Source organism: Scyliorhinus canicula, chromosome 19 (assembly GCF_902713615.1).
Source record: "Scyliorhinus canicula chromosome 19, sScyCan1.1, whole genome shotgun sequence".
NCBI lineage: Eukaryota > Metazoa > Chordata > Chondrichthyes > Carcharhiniformes > Scyliorhinidae > Scyliorhinus > Scyliorhinus canicula.
Genome location: NC_052164.1, coordinates 98,229 through 110,936, shown reverse-complemented (window position 1 = coordinate 110,936; position 12,708 = coordinate 98,229). Strand labels below are relative to the sequence as shown.

Genomic DNA, 12,708 nt, shown 5'->3' with positions numbered 1-12,708 from the left:
CATACCGTCCTGTTCTCCCTCTCTACCTGTCCGTTTCCCCGGGGGTTATAGCTTGTCGTCCTGCTGGAGGCGATACCCCTGCTGAGCAGGAACTGACGTAGCTCATCGCTCATGAATGAGGATCCCCTGTCATTGTGAATGTAGGCGGGGAAGCCGAACAGTGAAGATTGTGTTGAGGGCTGTGATGACGGTGGCAGACGTCATGTCGGGGCATGGGATGGCAAAGGGGAATCTGGAGTACTCATCGACCACACTGAGAAAATACGTGTTACAGTTGGTGGAGGAGAGGGGCCCTTTGAAATCCACGCTGAGGCGCTCAAAGGGGCGGGAGGCCTTCACCAGGTGCGCACGGTCCGGCCGGTAGAAGTGCGGCTTGCACTCCGCACAGACCTGGCAGTCCCTGGTGATTGTCCGTACTTCCTCGACGGAGTAGGGCAGATTGCGGGCCTTTATAAAATGGTACAAACCCGTGTGACTCCCGGGTGACAAAGGCTGTCGTGCAGGGCCCGGAGTCGGTCTACTTGTGCGCTGGCACATGTACCTCAGGTTAGGGCGTCTGGGGGCTCGTTGAGCTTGCCGGGGCGATACAAATCTCGTAATTGTAGGTGGCGAGCTCGATCCTCCACCTCAAGATTTTATCATTCTTGATCTTGCTCCACTGTGTGTTATTGAACATGAAGGATACCGACCGTTGGTCAGTGAGGAGAGTGAATCTCCTGCCGGCCAGGTAATGCCTCCAATGCCACACAGCTCCAACGATAGCTTGGGCCTCCTTTTTGACGGATGAGTGCCGAATTTCTGAGGCATGAAGGGTGCGGGAAAAGAATGCCACGGGTCTGCCTGCCTAATTGAGAGTGGCGGCTAGGGCGACGTCTGATGCATTGCTCTCTACTTGAAAGGGCAGTGCCTCGTCTGCTGCATGCATCCCGGCGTTGGCGATATCGGCTCTGATACAGGTGAAGGCCTGTTGTGCCTTGGCCGTCAGAGGAAAATGGGTGGACTGCATGAGTGGGTGGGCCTTATCCGCATAGTTTGGGACCCACTGGGCAGAGTATGAAAAGAACCCCAGGCAGCGTTTGAGGGCCATGGGGCAGTGGGGGAGGGGGAGCTCCATGAGGGGGCGCATGCGGTCGGGATCGGGCCCCAGAACTCCGTTCTGGACCACATAGCCGAGGATGGCTAAGCGGGTTGTGCTGAACACGTACTTCTTGTTGTAGGTGAGGTTTAGGAGAGTGGCGGTGTGGAGAAATTTGGCAAGGTTGGCATCGTGGTCCTGCTGGTCATGGCCGCAGATGGTGACGTTGTCTAGGTACGGAAAGGTGGCCCGCAAACCGTACCGGTCGACCATTCGGTCCATCTCCCTTTGGAAGACCGAGACCCCGTTAGTGACGCCGAAGGGAACCCTGAGGAAGTGATAAAGATGACCGTCTGCCTTGAAGGCAGTGTATGGACGGTCCGATTTACGAATGGGGAGCTGGTGGTAGGCAGATTTGAGGTGTACCATTGAGAAGACCCAGTACTGTGCAATCTGATTGACCATATCAGATATGCGTTGGAGGGGGTACGCCTCGAGCTGCGTGTATCAATTGATGGTCTGGTTGTAGTCCACGACCATTCTATGTTTCTCCTCTGTTTTAACTACTACCACTTGGGCTCTCCAGGGACTATTGCTGGCCTCGATTATGCCTTCCCGAAGCAGCCGCTGGACCTCGGACCAGATGAAGGTCCTGTCCTGGGTGCTGTACCGTCTGCTCCTGGTGGCAACAGGTTTGCAATCCGGGGTTAGATTTTCGAAGAGGGAAGGCGGATCGACATTCAGGGTCGTGAGGCCGCACATAGTAAGGAGTGGTAGGTACCCGCTGAATTTCAGGGTTAGGCTATGGAGGTTGCACTGGAAGTCCAGGCCAAGTACTAGGGCAGCGCAGAGGTTAGGCAGGATGTAGAGGTGGAAGTCGCTGAATTCTATGCCCCGGACAGTGAGTGTGACCGTACAGTACCCCCGGATCGCCACGGAATGGGATCCGGAGGCCAGGGAGATTCTTTGGTTGGCGGGGTGTACCGTGAGGGAGCAACGCCTTACCGTATCCAGGTGGATGAAGCTTTTGGTGCTCCCGGAGTCCAGCAGGCAAGAGGTCACGTGTCCGTTGATTTTAACGCTGGTCGATGCGGTGGCCAGGTTGTGCGGACGAGACTGGTCGATGGTCACTGAGGCGAGTCGTGGTCGGTTGTCGCTGGTGTTGGATGATGGGGAGCCCGGGGGGCACAGGTCCTGGAACGCTGGCGTTGCCCATGTTCAGTGGGGAGACAAGATGGCAGCACCTGAGGATCCTGAGGAGGACAAAATGGCGGCGCCCATGGGTCGCATGTGGAGGGGTTGAACAAGATGGCGGCACCCATGGGCCGCATGTGGAGGGGTTGAACAAGATGGCGGCGCCCATGGACCGCACGTGTTGCGTGGAGGGGAAGATGGCGGCGCCCACTGGCCGCGCGTGGTCCGGGGAGGTGAAGATGGTGGCACCCATTGTCCATAAACGAGGGGGGGTGGGGGCGATAGCGGCGACTGCGCGGGCCTGGCACACCGCGGCGAAGTGCCCCTTCTTACCGCAAGCCTTACAAAGTGCAGCGTGGGCTGGGCAGCGTTGGCGCGGGTGTTTCTAGAGGCCGCAAAAGTAACATCGGGGACCCCCAGGGTTTGCTGGCTGGCGCGTGGCGCAGGTGTATTGGCTGGATAAGGCCCCTGCTGGGGTGGCTGTCTGTGGGGTCAACGATGCGTGGGAAGGGTGGGCTGCACGGCTGGGAGTGTAGGCCTGAATGTTGCGCTAGGTGACCGTCATAGAGAGCGCTAGCTTCTTTGCTAGATCGAGTGTGGCCCTTTCTAAAAGTCTCTGCCGTATGAGGTCCGACCCAATCCCCGTAACAAAAGCGCCCCGCATAAGGAGGTTTGAATGTTCCATGGCCGTAATGGCCTGACAGTCACAGTCCCAGATGAGTGGGATTAGGGCCCGCCAGAAGTCTTCTATGGACTCACCAGGGAGTTGAGAGCGAGTGGCGAGTACGTGCCTGGCGAAGAGCGTGTTCGACTTCCTAGCGTAATTTTCTTTCAGAAGTGTCATGGCTTTGTCGTAGTTTGGCATGTTCTGGATCAGCGGAAAGACGTTGGAGCTCAACCTTGAGTACAGTATCTGTATTTTCTGAGCCTCCGAGACAGGGCTGGGCGCCAAGTTGATGTACGCCTCGAAACAAGCTAGTCGGTGCTGAAAGTCCTTTTTGGCGTCGCTTGATTGCGGATCTTGCTGCAGGCGATCTGGCTTGATACAGAGGTCCATCTTTTGAAAATCTTAGAGCAATAAATTGATGCACGATTAATTGCACAAAGACGAGAGTTGAATACAACTGAGGCTTTATTGCTCTAAGATGTGTGGCCTCCCACAGCAGCTGGCGAAATGGCTGCATGGAGGGGACACACATTTATACTCCGCCTACTGGGCGGAGCCAGCAGGCAGGAACTACCGACGTGCCTGTAGTACAGGTCCTATCATGCATCACCTAATAGAGGTGCAACGGTGGTTTACCACAGCTAATCCACCTACCCTGCACATCTTTGGGTTGTGGGTCAAAACCCACGAGACATTAGGGGCTCTTCACAGTAACTTCTTTGAAGCCTACTTGTGACAATAAGCGATTATTATTATTATTATTATTATTATTAATGTGCAAACTCCACATGGACAGTGACCCAGGGGCAGGATTTGAACCCGGGTCGTCAGTGGCGTAGGTAGCAATGCTAACCACTGTGCCACGTGCCGCCCTCTCTCATTCCACTTTTAAGACACTCATTAGAACATGCCTCTCACTGAGCCTTTGGCCAGTTCTTTTGTACAATGCCCATGTTGGGACATTTCATTACCTCAAAAGTGCTATATAAATATGCTGCTTAATGAAATGAAAATCGCTTATTGTCACGAGTAGGCTTCAATGAAGTTACTGTGAAAAGCCCCTAGTCGCCACATTCCGGCACCTGTCCAGGGAGGCTGGTACGGGAATCAAACCGTGCTGCTGGCCTGCTTGGTCTGCTTTAAAAGCCAGCGATTTAGCCAAGTGAGCTAATTTGGAGTATATAAAGTATTTATAAAGTTCTATGTTTAATGTAATATATATTTTAAATGGACACCCTTTGCTTTGTTCAATGGTTTGAAATTTAAAAAAATAATCCATTATAAAATATATAAAAGTGATCAGCATTGCAGATGAGCTGTGAACATTATTCAGTTCCATTGTAAACTTAATATAAGCATTCTTTGTGCTTGATAATGCTCAGTGATGTACAACTATGAGCAACTCTTTGGCAAATAATATCCATACCATCAGAAAATATACATTTGTTGTAACTCTGATGAGACCCACAGGGACGACCTGATAGATTTCCCGTGGGGCTTGTGGATTGTCAGCTCCCTCACTGAGGGGCGCTGAGGGGCGCTGAGGGGAGCAGGGCTAGTTAATTCCCCGAGATAAAAGCTGCCCTAGAAGAGAGCCAGCATCTCTGATTCCTGGCTGGGATGTGGGGTGTTGTTAGCTGCTGTATTTCCTTCCTGTAAATCGGAAATAAACTACTTTTGACTCAACATTTTGGGACTCCTCATTGACGAAAGTAACATTCAAGTCCAATTTCCACAGGTATCTACCAAATTTCTGAAACTAGTGGAACGGAAATTGTAGCTTTGAAGCAGATGGAGTTACCCAGTTATTGCCTTATATTACAGATCAAATAGGTCCAGGATTTTCTCTTTTTACTTAAGAGAGATTTGGGTTTAAATGAAAATGTTGCGGAGATTCCAAAAAATGTGTTTGTGTGGATGTGACTGAAAGGCCAACAAATTTCTTCCCTTTTCCTTCATAACGTCCTTCAGAAACAAATAATATTTTTACTGTCAGAAGCGGAGTAAAGAGATGACCTTGGATTTCAAGACATATCAAAGTACCTGTGGGAGGGTGGATTGAGAGCCCTGTCAGTGTTTGAGAAACTGAAGAGTGTTGGTTGGGAGGGTTTTAGGGATATGCAAGTTAGCCAGCTACATGTGAACATGTTGTAATTGATTTCTTTGAGCTGAATCACTGGAGGAACTAAGGATCTCAATGTTACACTTTGAACAACGAAACTGCGAGAAGAAAAACATTTTCAAATATTTCCATCAGGCCCTATTAATTACTACAGCAACATCAACTGCTGCATAATACTTACCTTTAAACTTTGTGTTATTTATCCACTCAGGGAGCGGGCACTTTGCAATTGTTATTCAGTCATTTCTTTAGGTTTGCCACATCTACAGCCTGTACATCGCATTGAAAACACTTTCTCCAAAGCTGAGGTTGAAGCTATATCAATATTTGCAATTAAAGAAGGTTTCCCCAGCTCTTTTTCTCTTTCGGAAACTCCTCAGAACTTAACTGTGGAATCCTAGCTGCCAAGTCACCGGGTTTTTGTCGAGATTACAAAAGATAGTCAAATTCTGTGAACATGGTATCACGTCCCTGTTGGAAATGCTCTGCAACCACTTGGGTATGCGGCATCAATAATGTGGTCACTCATAATTGTTGACTGAACTGTCTTTAAGCCTGCAGCAGGCTGTTCAAATTTCCCTATCATGCAAAAGTGGCAAACGGGTGCAGGAAATTCAGGGAATGGAAATGAACGCCTCCTCCCGGCGATCAACCACCACCAAGGAGGTATCCCGTCCTGGGTCCAGAACCGTGCAGGCCCGGTCCATTAATCAAAGACGAGTCGTCCCGATGGGATACCTCCCCAGAATCTACAGAGGAACCGGGGCGCGATTCTCCGCAAATGCGGAGAGTCGTAAAGGCTGCCGTTAAACTGGCCGTGTTTCACGGCAGCCTCCGCGCCCCCTCCCGGGACCCGATTCTCCCCCCCGGTCGGGGCTAGCAGTGGGGCCCCGTGAACCACGGCATCGCAGGCTTAGCGACCGTCGCTAAGCCCGTGCGCCAAGGGTCACGGTGGCTGACGCGCTCGATGACGTCAGACGCGCATGCGCGGATTGGACGGCTCCAACCCGCGCATGCGCGGATGACGTCATCACGCATATGCGTCAAACCCGCGCATGCGCGGGCCGTCATGCCCCTCAGCCGCCCCGCGGACTGATCCTGCGGGGCGGCGGAGGAACAAAGAGTGCGCGGGTTTCGGACCTGCTGCCCGCGATCGGTGCCTACCGTGGTGCGGCCGTGCCAATCGGTGCCATGGTTGTCGGGAACGGAACTTTGCGGCCGTTTTCACGAACGGTGAGAGCAGGTGTGTTTGCGTTCGTGAAAACGGGCGTAAAGGCCTGGGAACTCGGCCCATCGGCTAGGGGAGAATCGCTGTTCGCCGTAAAAAAACGGCGAGCAGCGATTCGTGTCGTGGGGCGGCCGTGGGGGGGGGGGGAGAATAGCGGGAGGTCGGGAAAAATGTCGGGAAGGCACTCCCGCTATTCTCCGACCCGTCGTGGGGGGCGGAGAATCGCGCCCCCAGTCATTGTGGGACATGTGGTCGTAAGCCCCGCCGTAAGCGCAAACCACAGGTCAGCCAGAGGTCCCGGAGCCCCGGTAGAGGTAGACCCCTGCCCTGTACATTCTGTCTGGAGGAACCAGCTTAATTGCGTGCAGCTTAATTGTGTGGCAGCACCTGGGAGTGCGCCCATCAAAATCGCTGTGCAACTGAATGGACGCCTATTGGATATGGAGCTTGATACTGGCGCTGCAGTTTCCATTGTAGGGACCCAGACTTTTGACCACATTAAAATAGTGCAACATTTGGATATGATGGGCACTGAGGCCTGATTAGCCACTTATACCTGCGAACCTTTGGACACTACAGGGATCGCTGTGGCCCCGGTGGTTTATGGATGGTAGTCAGTGCGCCTCCCGCTAATTGTATTGAAGGGGCTTGGTCCTAGCTTTCTGGGCCATGACTGATTGAACCTTGCTTGCCAGGGCTAGAAAAGTGTAGCTAGTGAGAGATTGGATAGATTGGGGTTATTTTCCTTGGAACAAAGAAGGTTGAGTGGTGACTTAATTGAGGTGAACACAATGGTGAGGGGAAGAGATAGGATGGACAGAATAAAATTATGTACCTTGGTGGAGAATTCTAGAACCAGGGGACATAGATTCAAGATAAGTGGCAGAAGGTGTGGAGGGGACATGAGGGAAAACCTATTTACGCAGAGGGTAGTGGGTGTCTGGAATTCACTGCCCAATTGGTGGTGGAGGCAGAAACCCTAAACTCTGTTAAAAAGTACCTGGACCTGCACCTTACTTGCTGTAAAATACAGGGCTATCGACCAGGTGCAGGAAGGTGGGATTAGATTACCTAGCTAACATTGGGCTGGAATGGGTAAGATGGGCTAAATGGCCTCCTTTTCTGCTGTAACTTTACTATAATTTTATGATTGACAATATAGCTTCCAAGTAGAATCGGGGGCCTGGATTGGGGAAAATTAATGGTGTGGCCAAAATCCATGTCAATGCAGCTGCACAGATGACATGTTTCAGGGCCGCCCAGTCTCTTCCGCATTACTGGCAAAAAGTGGAGACCGTGCTGAGCCGGCTGCAGAATTAAGGATCTTCTGGCCCCGTGCGCTTTGCAGATTGGGCAGCCCGGTGGTTTCAGTACTGAAGCCAGACAAGGTTGTCCGGTTATGCAGGTATTACAAACTGACAGTGCATGTGGCTTTGTGTTTGGACTACTACCCGCTGCCCCGCATTGAAGACAGGTGGACTCACATTTACTAAACTTGACATGAGTCATGCATATTTGCAACTCAAGTTGGACTCGGCCTCCCGCTGTTACATCACAATTAACACGCACCACAGCCTGTACGAGTACACCAGGTTGTCCATGATCTTATTGAATGATGGAACAGGCTCAAGGGGCCAGATGGCTTACTCCTGCTCTGAGTTCTTATATTCCTCCAGCGTGTTTCAGCCTGTGCCATATTCCAGTGGGTAATGGACAACATTCTGCATGGGTTACCACGTGTAGCGGTATATTTGGTGTCATGCTGGTCACCAGAGCAACAAAGCAGGAGCATCTGGACAACCTGCCGGAAATTTTCTGCCATTTTTCGGAGTCTGACGTCCACCCACGAAGGGCCAAGTTTTCAAGCCAAAGAAGTAGGTTGGGATTCTCGGTCCCGCCGCACCCGTTATCCGATGCGGTGCGCCCCTGCCAGCAGCAGGATTCTCCGTCCCGGCAGCCGGCCAATGGAATTTCCCATTGTGGGCAACCCCACGCCCTGGGTGTCGTGCGCTGCTGGCAAAGAGGAATATCCCGCTGATGGAGAATCCAGCCCATGGTGTATTTGGGCTATTGGGCCATTGCTGAGAAGGTGCGCGCCATTCACCAGGCCTCTGTCCCTACGAGCACCATGGAGCAATGTATGTTTTTAGGGTTAGTGAACTATTATGACAAATTTATTCCAAATTATCATAGAATTTACAGTGTAGAAGGAGGCCATTCAGCCCATCGAGTCTGCACTGGCTCGTGGAAAGAGCACCCTGCCCAAGCCCACATCACCCTAACCCCATAACCGAGTAACCCCACCCAACACTAAGGGCAATTTTGAACACGAAAGGTAAATTAGCATGGCCAATCCACCTAACCTGCACATCTTTGGACTGTGGGAGGAAACCGGAACACCCGGAGGAAATCCAGGCACACACGGGGAGAACATGCAGACTCCGCACAGACAGTGAACCAAGCCAGGAATCGAACCTGGGGACCCTGGAGCTGTGAAGCAATTGTGCTAACCACCATGCTTCTGTGCTGCCCAATGTGAAGATGCTGGCCCCCCGAAACGTCTTTTGAAGAAAGATAAAGAGTGGGCATGGCGCAGGATGCAGGAAACGGCTTTCAGACAAGTGAAGTAACAGATTTCATTTTCCAGGCTGCTATGATCCCGCCAAGCCCCTCATCGTTACGTGTGACATGTCACCGCATGGCATTGAGGTTGTTCTCTCTCACAGGATGGTAGACAGCAGGGATCAGCCGATTGCTTTCACCTCCTGGGTACTGGCTGTGGCTGAACGCAAATATGCATGGAGAGAGGAGGGCCTGGTGATGGTTTCCGCAGTCAAGAAATTCCATCAATACGTGTAGGGCCACCAGTTTACCCTCAACACCGATCACAAACCATTGCTCGGTTTATTCAAGGAGGACAGGGCCATCCCGCCTGTCGCTTTCGCGAGAATCCAGCGGTGGCCCTTTTATCAGCCTCCATCGAACATAGGCCGGGCACTCAAATTGCACACGCAGATGTGTTGAACCGGCTGCCCTTGCTGAGTAGCCCCCCATCTCCTCTCAGGGTGGGTGAAAGTGTCGCCATCCTGAACTTTATGGACTCGTTGCGGCCATTGCATTGAGGATCCGTGAGCGGACCAAATGGACCTGGTTCTTTCCATGGTTTGACATCTCATGGTTGACGCATTGACAACTCCCAGATGAATCACAGACTTACTCATCCATAAGACTAAGACCATAAGACATAGGAGCAGAATTAAGCCACTCGGCCCATCGAGTCTGCTCCGCCATTCTATCATGGCTGATATTTTTCTCATCCCCATTCTCCTGCTTTCTCCCCATAACCCCTGATCACCTTATTAATCAAGATAACTTCCAAGATGTCTGAATTTAGTGTCCAGAATGGTGTCCTGCTTTGAGGTACACACGTCATCGTCCCAGTGAAGGGCCAAAGTTTGATAACGGACACCCGGGGATAATGTTAGCCCTGGTGGCCGGGCCTGGAATCTGACAACGATTGACTCAACAATGTCGGGAGCACCAGAAGTTCCCCTTGGCTGCGCTCCTCCACCCTTGGGAATGGCCAGGACAGCCATGGGCATGGTTGCATGCCGATTTTGTCGGGCTGTTTCAGAGGTTAATGTTCCTCCTGCTAATTTATGCCCATTCCAAATGGCTGCAGGTCCACAAGACGGGGGCGACTACCTCCAGGGCTATGATAGAAAAACTGCGTTTGTCTTTTTGTTCAAATGGCATACTCGAGGTGTTAGTCACGGACAATGGCACAAAGAATTCTCAGGGTTTCTGAAGGCGCAAGGGATATAACACATTTGGACTGCCCATACCACCCACCTTCCAATGGTCTTGCAGAAAGGGTGGTCCAGGCGTTCAAACACGGATTACAAAAACGGGGATCAATGGACACGAGGCTGGCCTGGTTCTAGTTTTGTTTTAGGACCACCCTGCACGCCGTGACTGCGGTAGCCCTGGCTGAGATGCTGACTGCACGGAGATTTAGGACCCGCTTCAGCATGGTCTTCCCTGACATTGGCGGGAAGGTGCACAACAACCAAGATCTACAAGGGCGATGCCCCGTTCGACGTCGACCACCCATCCTCTTTATACCAGGTGACGTAGTGAATGCCTAACATTTTGCAGACAATGCCCAGATCACCTGGACCATAACCCGCCAGACAGGCCGGTTTCCTACCAAATACAAGTCCAGGATTGAGAAGTGCGTAAGCAAGTGGATCACTTAAGTAAGTAGGTCCAGGCGACCAATTTTTCATAAAATTTCTCGTGGATGAAAGGTTCTTGTCCGGCCGAACCTGACTCCTGAACGGGCCAGATCCGGGGTCAAGATGCCAACACAAAAGAGGTGATCAACACAGATTCAGAGATGGAGACCCAACAGTCGGTGGCCTCCGATGCAAAGTCCAATTTGGCGTTCCAGTCGGAAGTGGCCTTTGCCTTCCTGGTACAGCCGCCCAATCCCGGGCCGCGGGTGTACGATGCACAGCCGGAGACAAAGCAGATCTAGCAGCCTCCATCACCACAGTCATTGGAGGATGCTTCAGGCTTCTGGAGGAAGGATGACATAACCTGCACGGGACTTAAGAAATGGCAATGATTAAACTCTCCGGGAGCCTCACTGAATACAAACCCCCCTGTTAAACGGGACGTGAAACTCTAAACCACGTATAAGGTCGGCCAGTTTGGGTACTGAGAGAGAGGAGAGACCCGGCTGGGATCCTTTGTCCAGTGTAAATAATAGTTATTGGAATAAAACTTAGTTTTTTTGACAGCTTTGTGAGAACTCCCTTCGCGGTCTACTAAAATAAGACTGAGATTAATATAATGCAGCTCCCTGGATCAGCAGGTACAGCACAGGGTTAGATACCGAGTAAAGCTCCCTCTACACTGTCCCCATCAAACACTCCCAGGACAGGTACAGCACGGGGTTAGATACGGAGTAAAGCTCCCTCTACACTGTCCCCATCAAACACTCCCAGGACAGGTACAGCACGGGGTTAGATACAGAGTAAAGCTCCCTCTACACTGTCCCCATCAAACACTCCCAGGACAGGTACAGCACAGGGTTAGATACAGAGTAAAGCTCCCTCTACACTGTCCCCATCAAACACTCTCAGGACAGGTACAGCACGGGGTTAGATACAAAGTAAAGCTCCCTCTACACTGTCCCCATCAAACACTCCCAGGACAGGTACAGCACAGGGTCAGATACAGAGTAAAGCTCCCTCTACACTGTCCCCATCAAACACTCCAGGACAGGTACAGCACAGAGTATGATCCAGAGTAATGCTCCCTCAGCACTGTCCCTGTTCATTATGGACTTGTCCTTCAGTCTAAGGAGTGACCATTTACCTCATTCTATTCCAGATGGAAATGTGGAAGGAAGAATCTGTCAATCTTTCCAAAAGTTTGAAAATCAAAGTCATGACCCCAGGAATGAGACTGTGATGTGTAAAAACAACGACTATTGCTACGGGATTTGGGTACAAACAAGTGATGGAGCCTTTCATCCTGATAAACAAGGTGATTAATTATTTTCACATGCAACATGCCTCATTGCAGCAGGCACCATATTGCAAACAACATTCAGCACACAATACTGACAAAGCTTGTTGATAAATCATATTTGTGGGTTTGGTGTTTAAACATATATGAGTGGGAGGGAGGTTTTTTCATTTATTATGTTCCCAGAGCTAGGAGAGGAGAGAGAACTGAAGGAGAGAGAGATGGAGAGACAGATGGATGGAGAACAGAGAGAGAGAGAAGGATATGGATAGAGAATAGAGAGATGAATAAAGAACACAGAGTGAATGAAAGGTGAACAGAGAAAGTAGTGTTTTACTGCACAAAAAGAGGCCCTTTGGCCTAACATGTCCGTGCCCACAATCAAGCAGCCATCTATTCTGCTCCCAGTTTCCAGCACGATTCATAGCCTTGTCAGCTATAGTGTTTCAAGTGCTCACCTAAATGCTTCTTAAATGTTGTGAGGTTTCCTGCCTCCACCACCCTTTCAGGCAACGAGTCCCAGATTCCCACCACCCTCTGGGTGAAAACGTTTTTCCTCAAATCCCCTCTAAATCTATGCCCTTTGGTTATTGACCCTTCTACTGAGGGGAAAAGTTTCTTCTTGTCTACCCAATCTATGTCCCTCAGAATTTCATACACCTCGATCAGGTATCCCCTCAGCCTTCACTGCTCTAAGGAGAACAACTCCAACCTAACCAGCCTTTATCATAGCTAAAACACCCCAGTCCAGGCAACATTTTGGTGAATCTCCTCTGCACCCTCTCCAGTTAAATCACGTCCTTCCTATAGTGTGGCGACCAGAACTGCGCACAGTACTCCAGCTGTACTGTGTAATGAGCATTTTGTATAACTCCATTATAACC

General features: G+C 51.0%; 1 protein-coding gene across 1 annotated transcript in view; it reads left to right on the top strand.

Moving 5' to 3' along the window:
• The first annotated feature begins 10,317 nt into the window (after window positions 1-10,317).
• The window catches only part of LOC119954161 (bone morphogenetic protein receptor type-2-like), a 96,320-nt gene continuing 93,929 nt past the window's right edge, over window positions 10,318-12,708 (top strand). Inside the window, exons 1-2 of the mRNA XM_038779121.1 lie at window positions 10,318-10,414; window positions 11,687-11,842. Of these exons, the coding sequence (XP_038635049.1) occupies window positions 10,318-10,414; window positions 11,687-11,842 (253 nt within the window). The remainder of the gene's footprint in view (window positions 10,415-11,686; window positions 11,843-12,708) is intronic.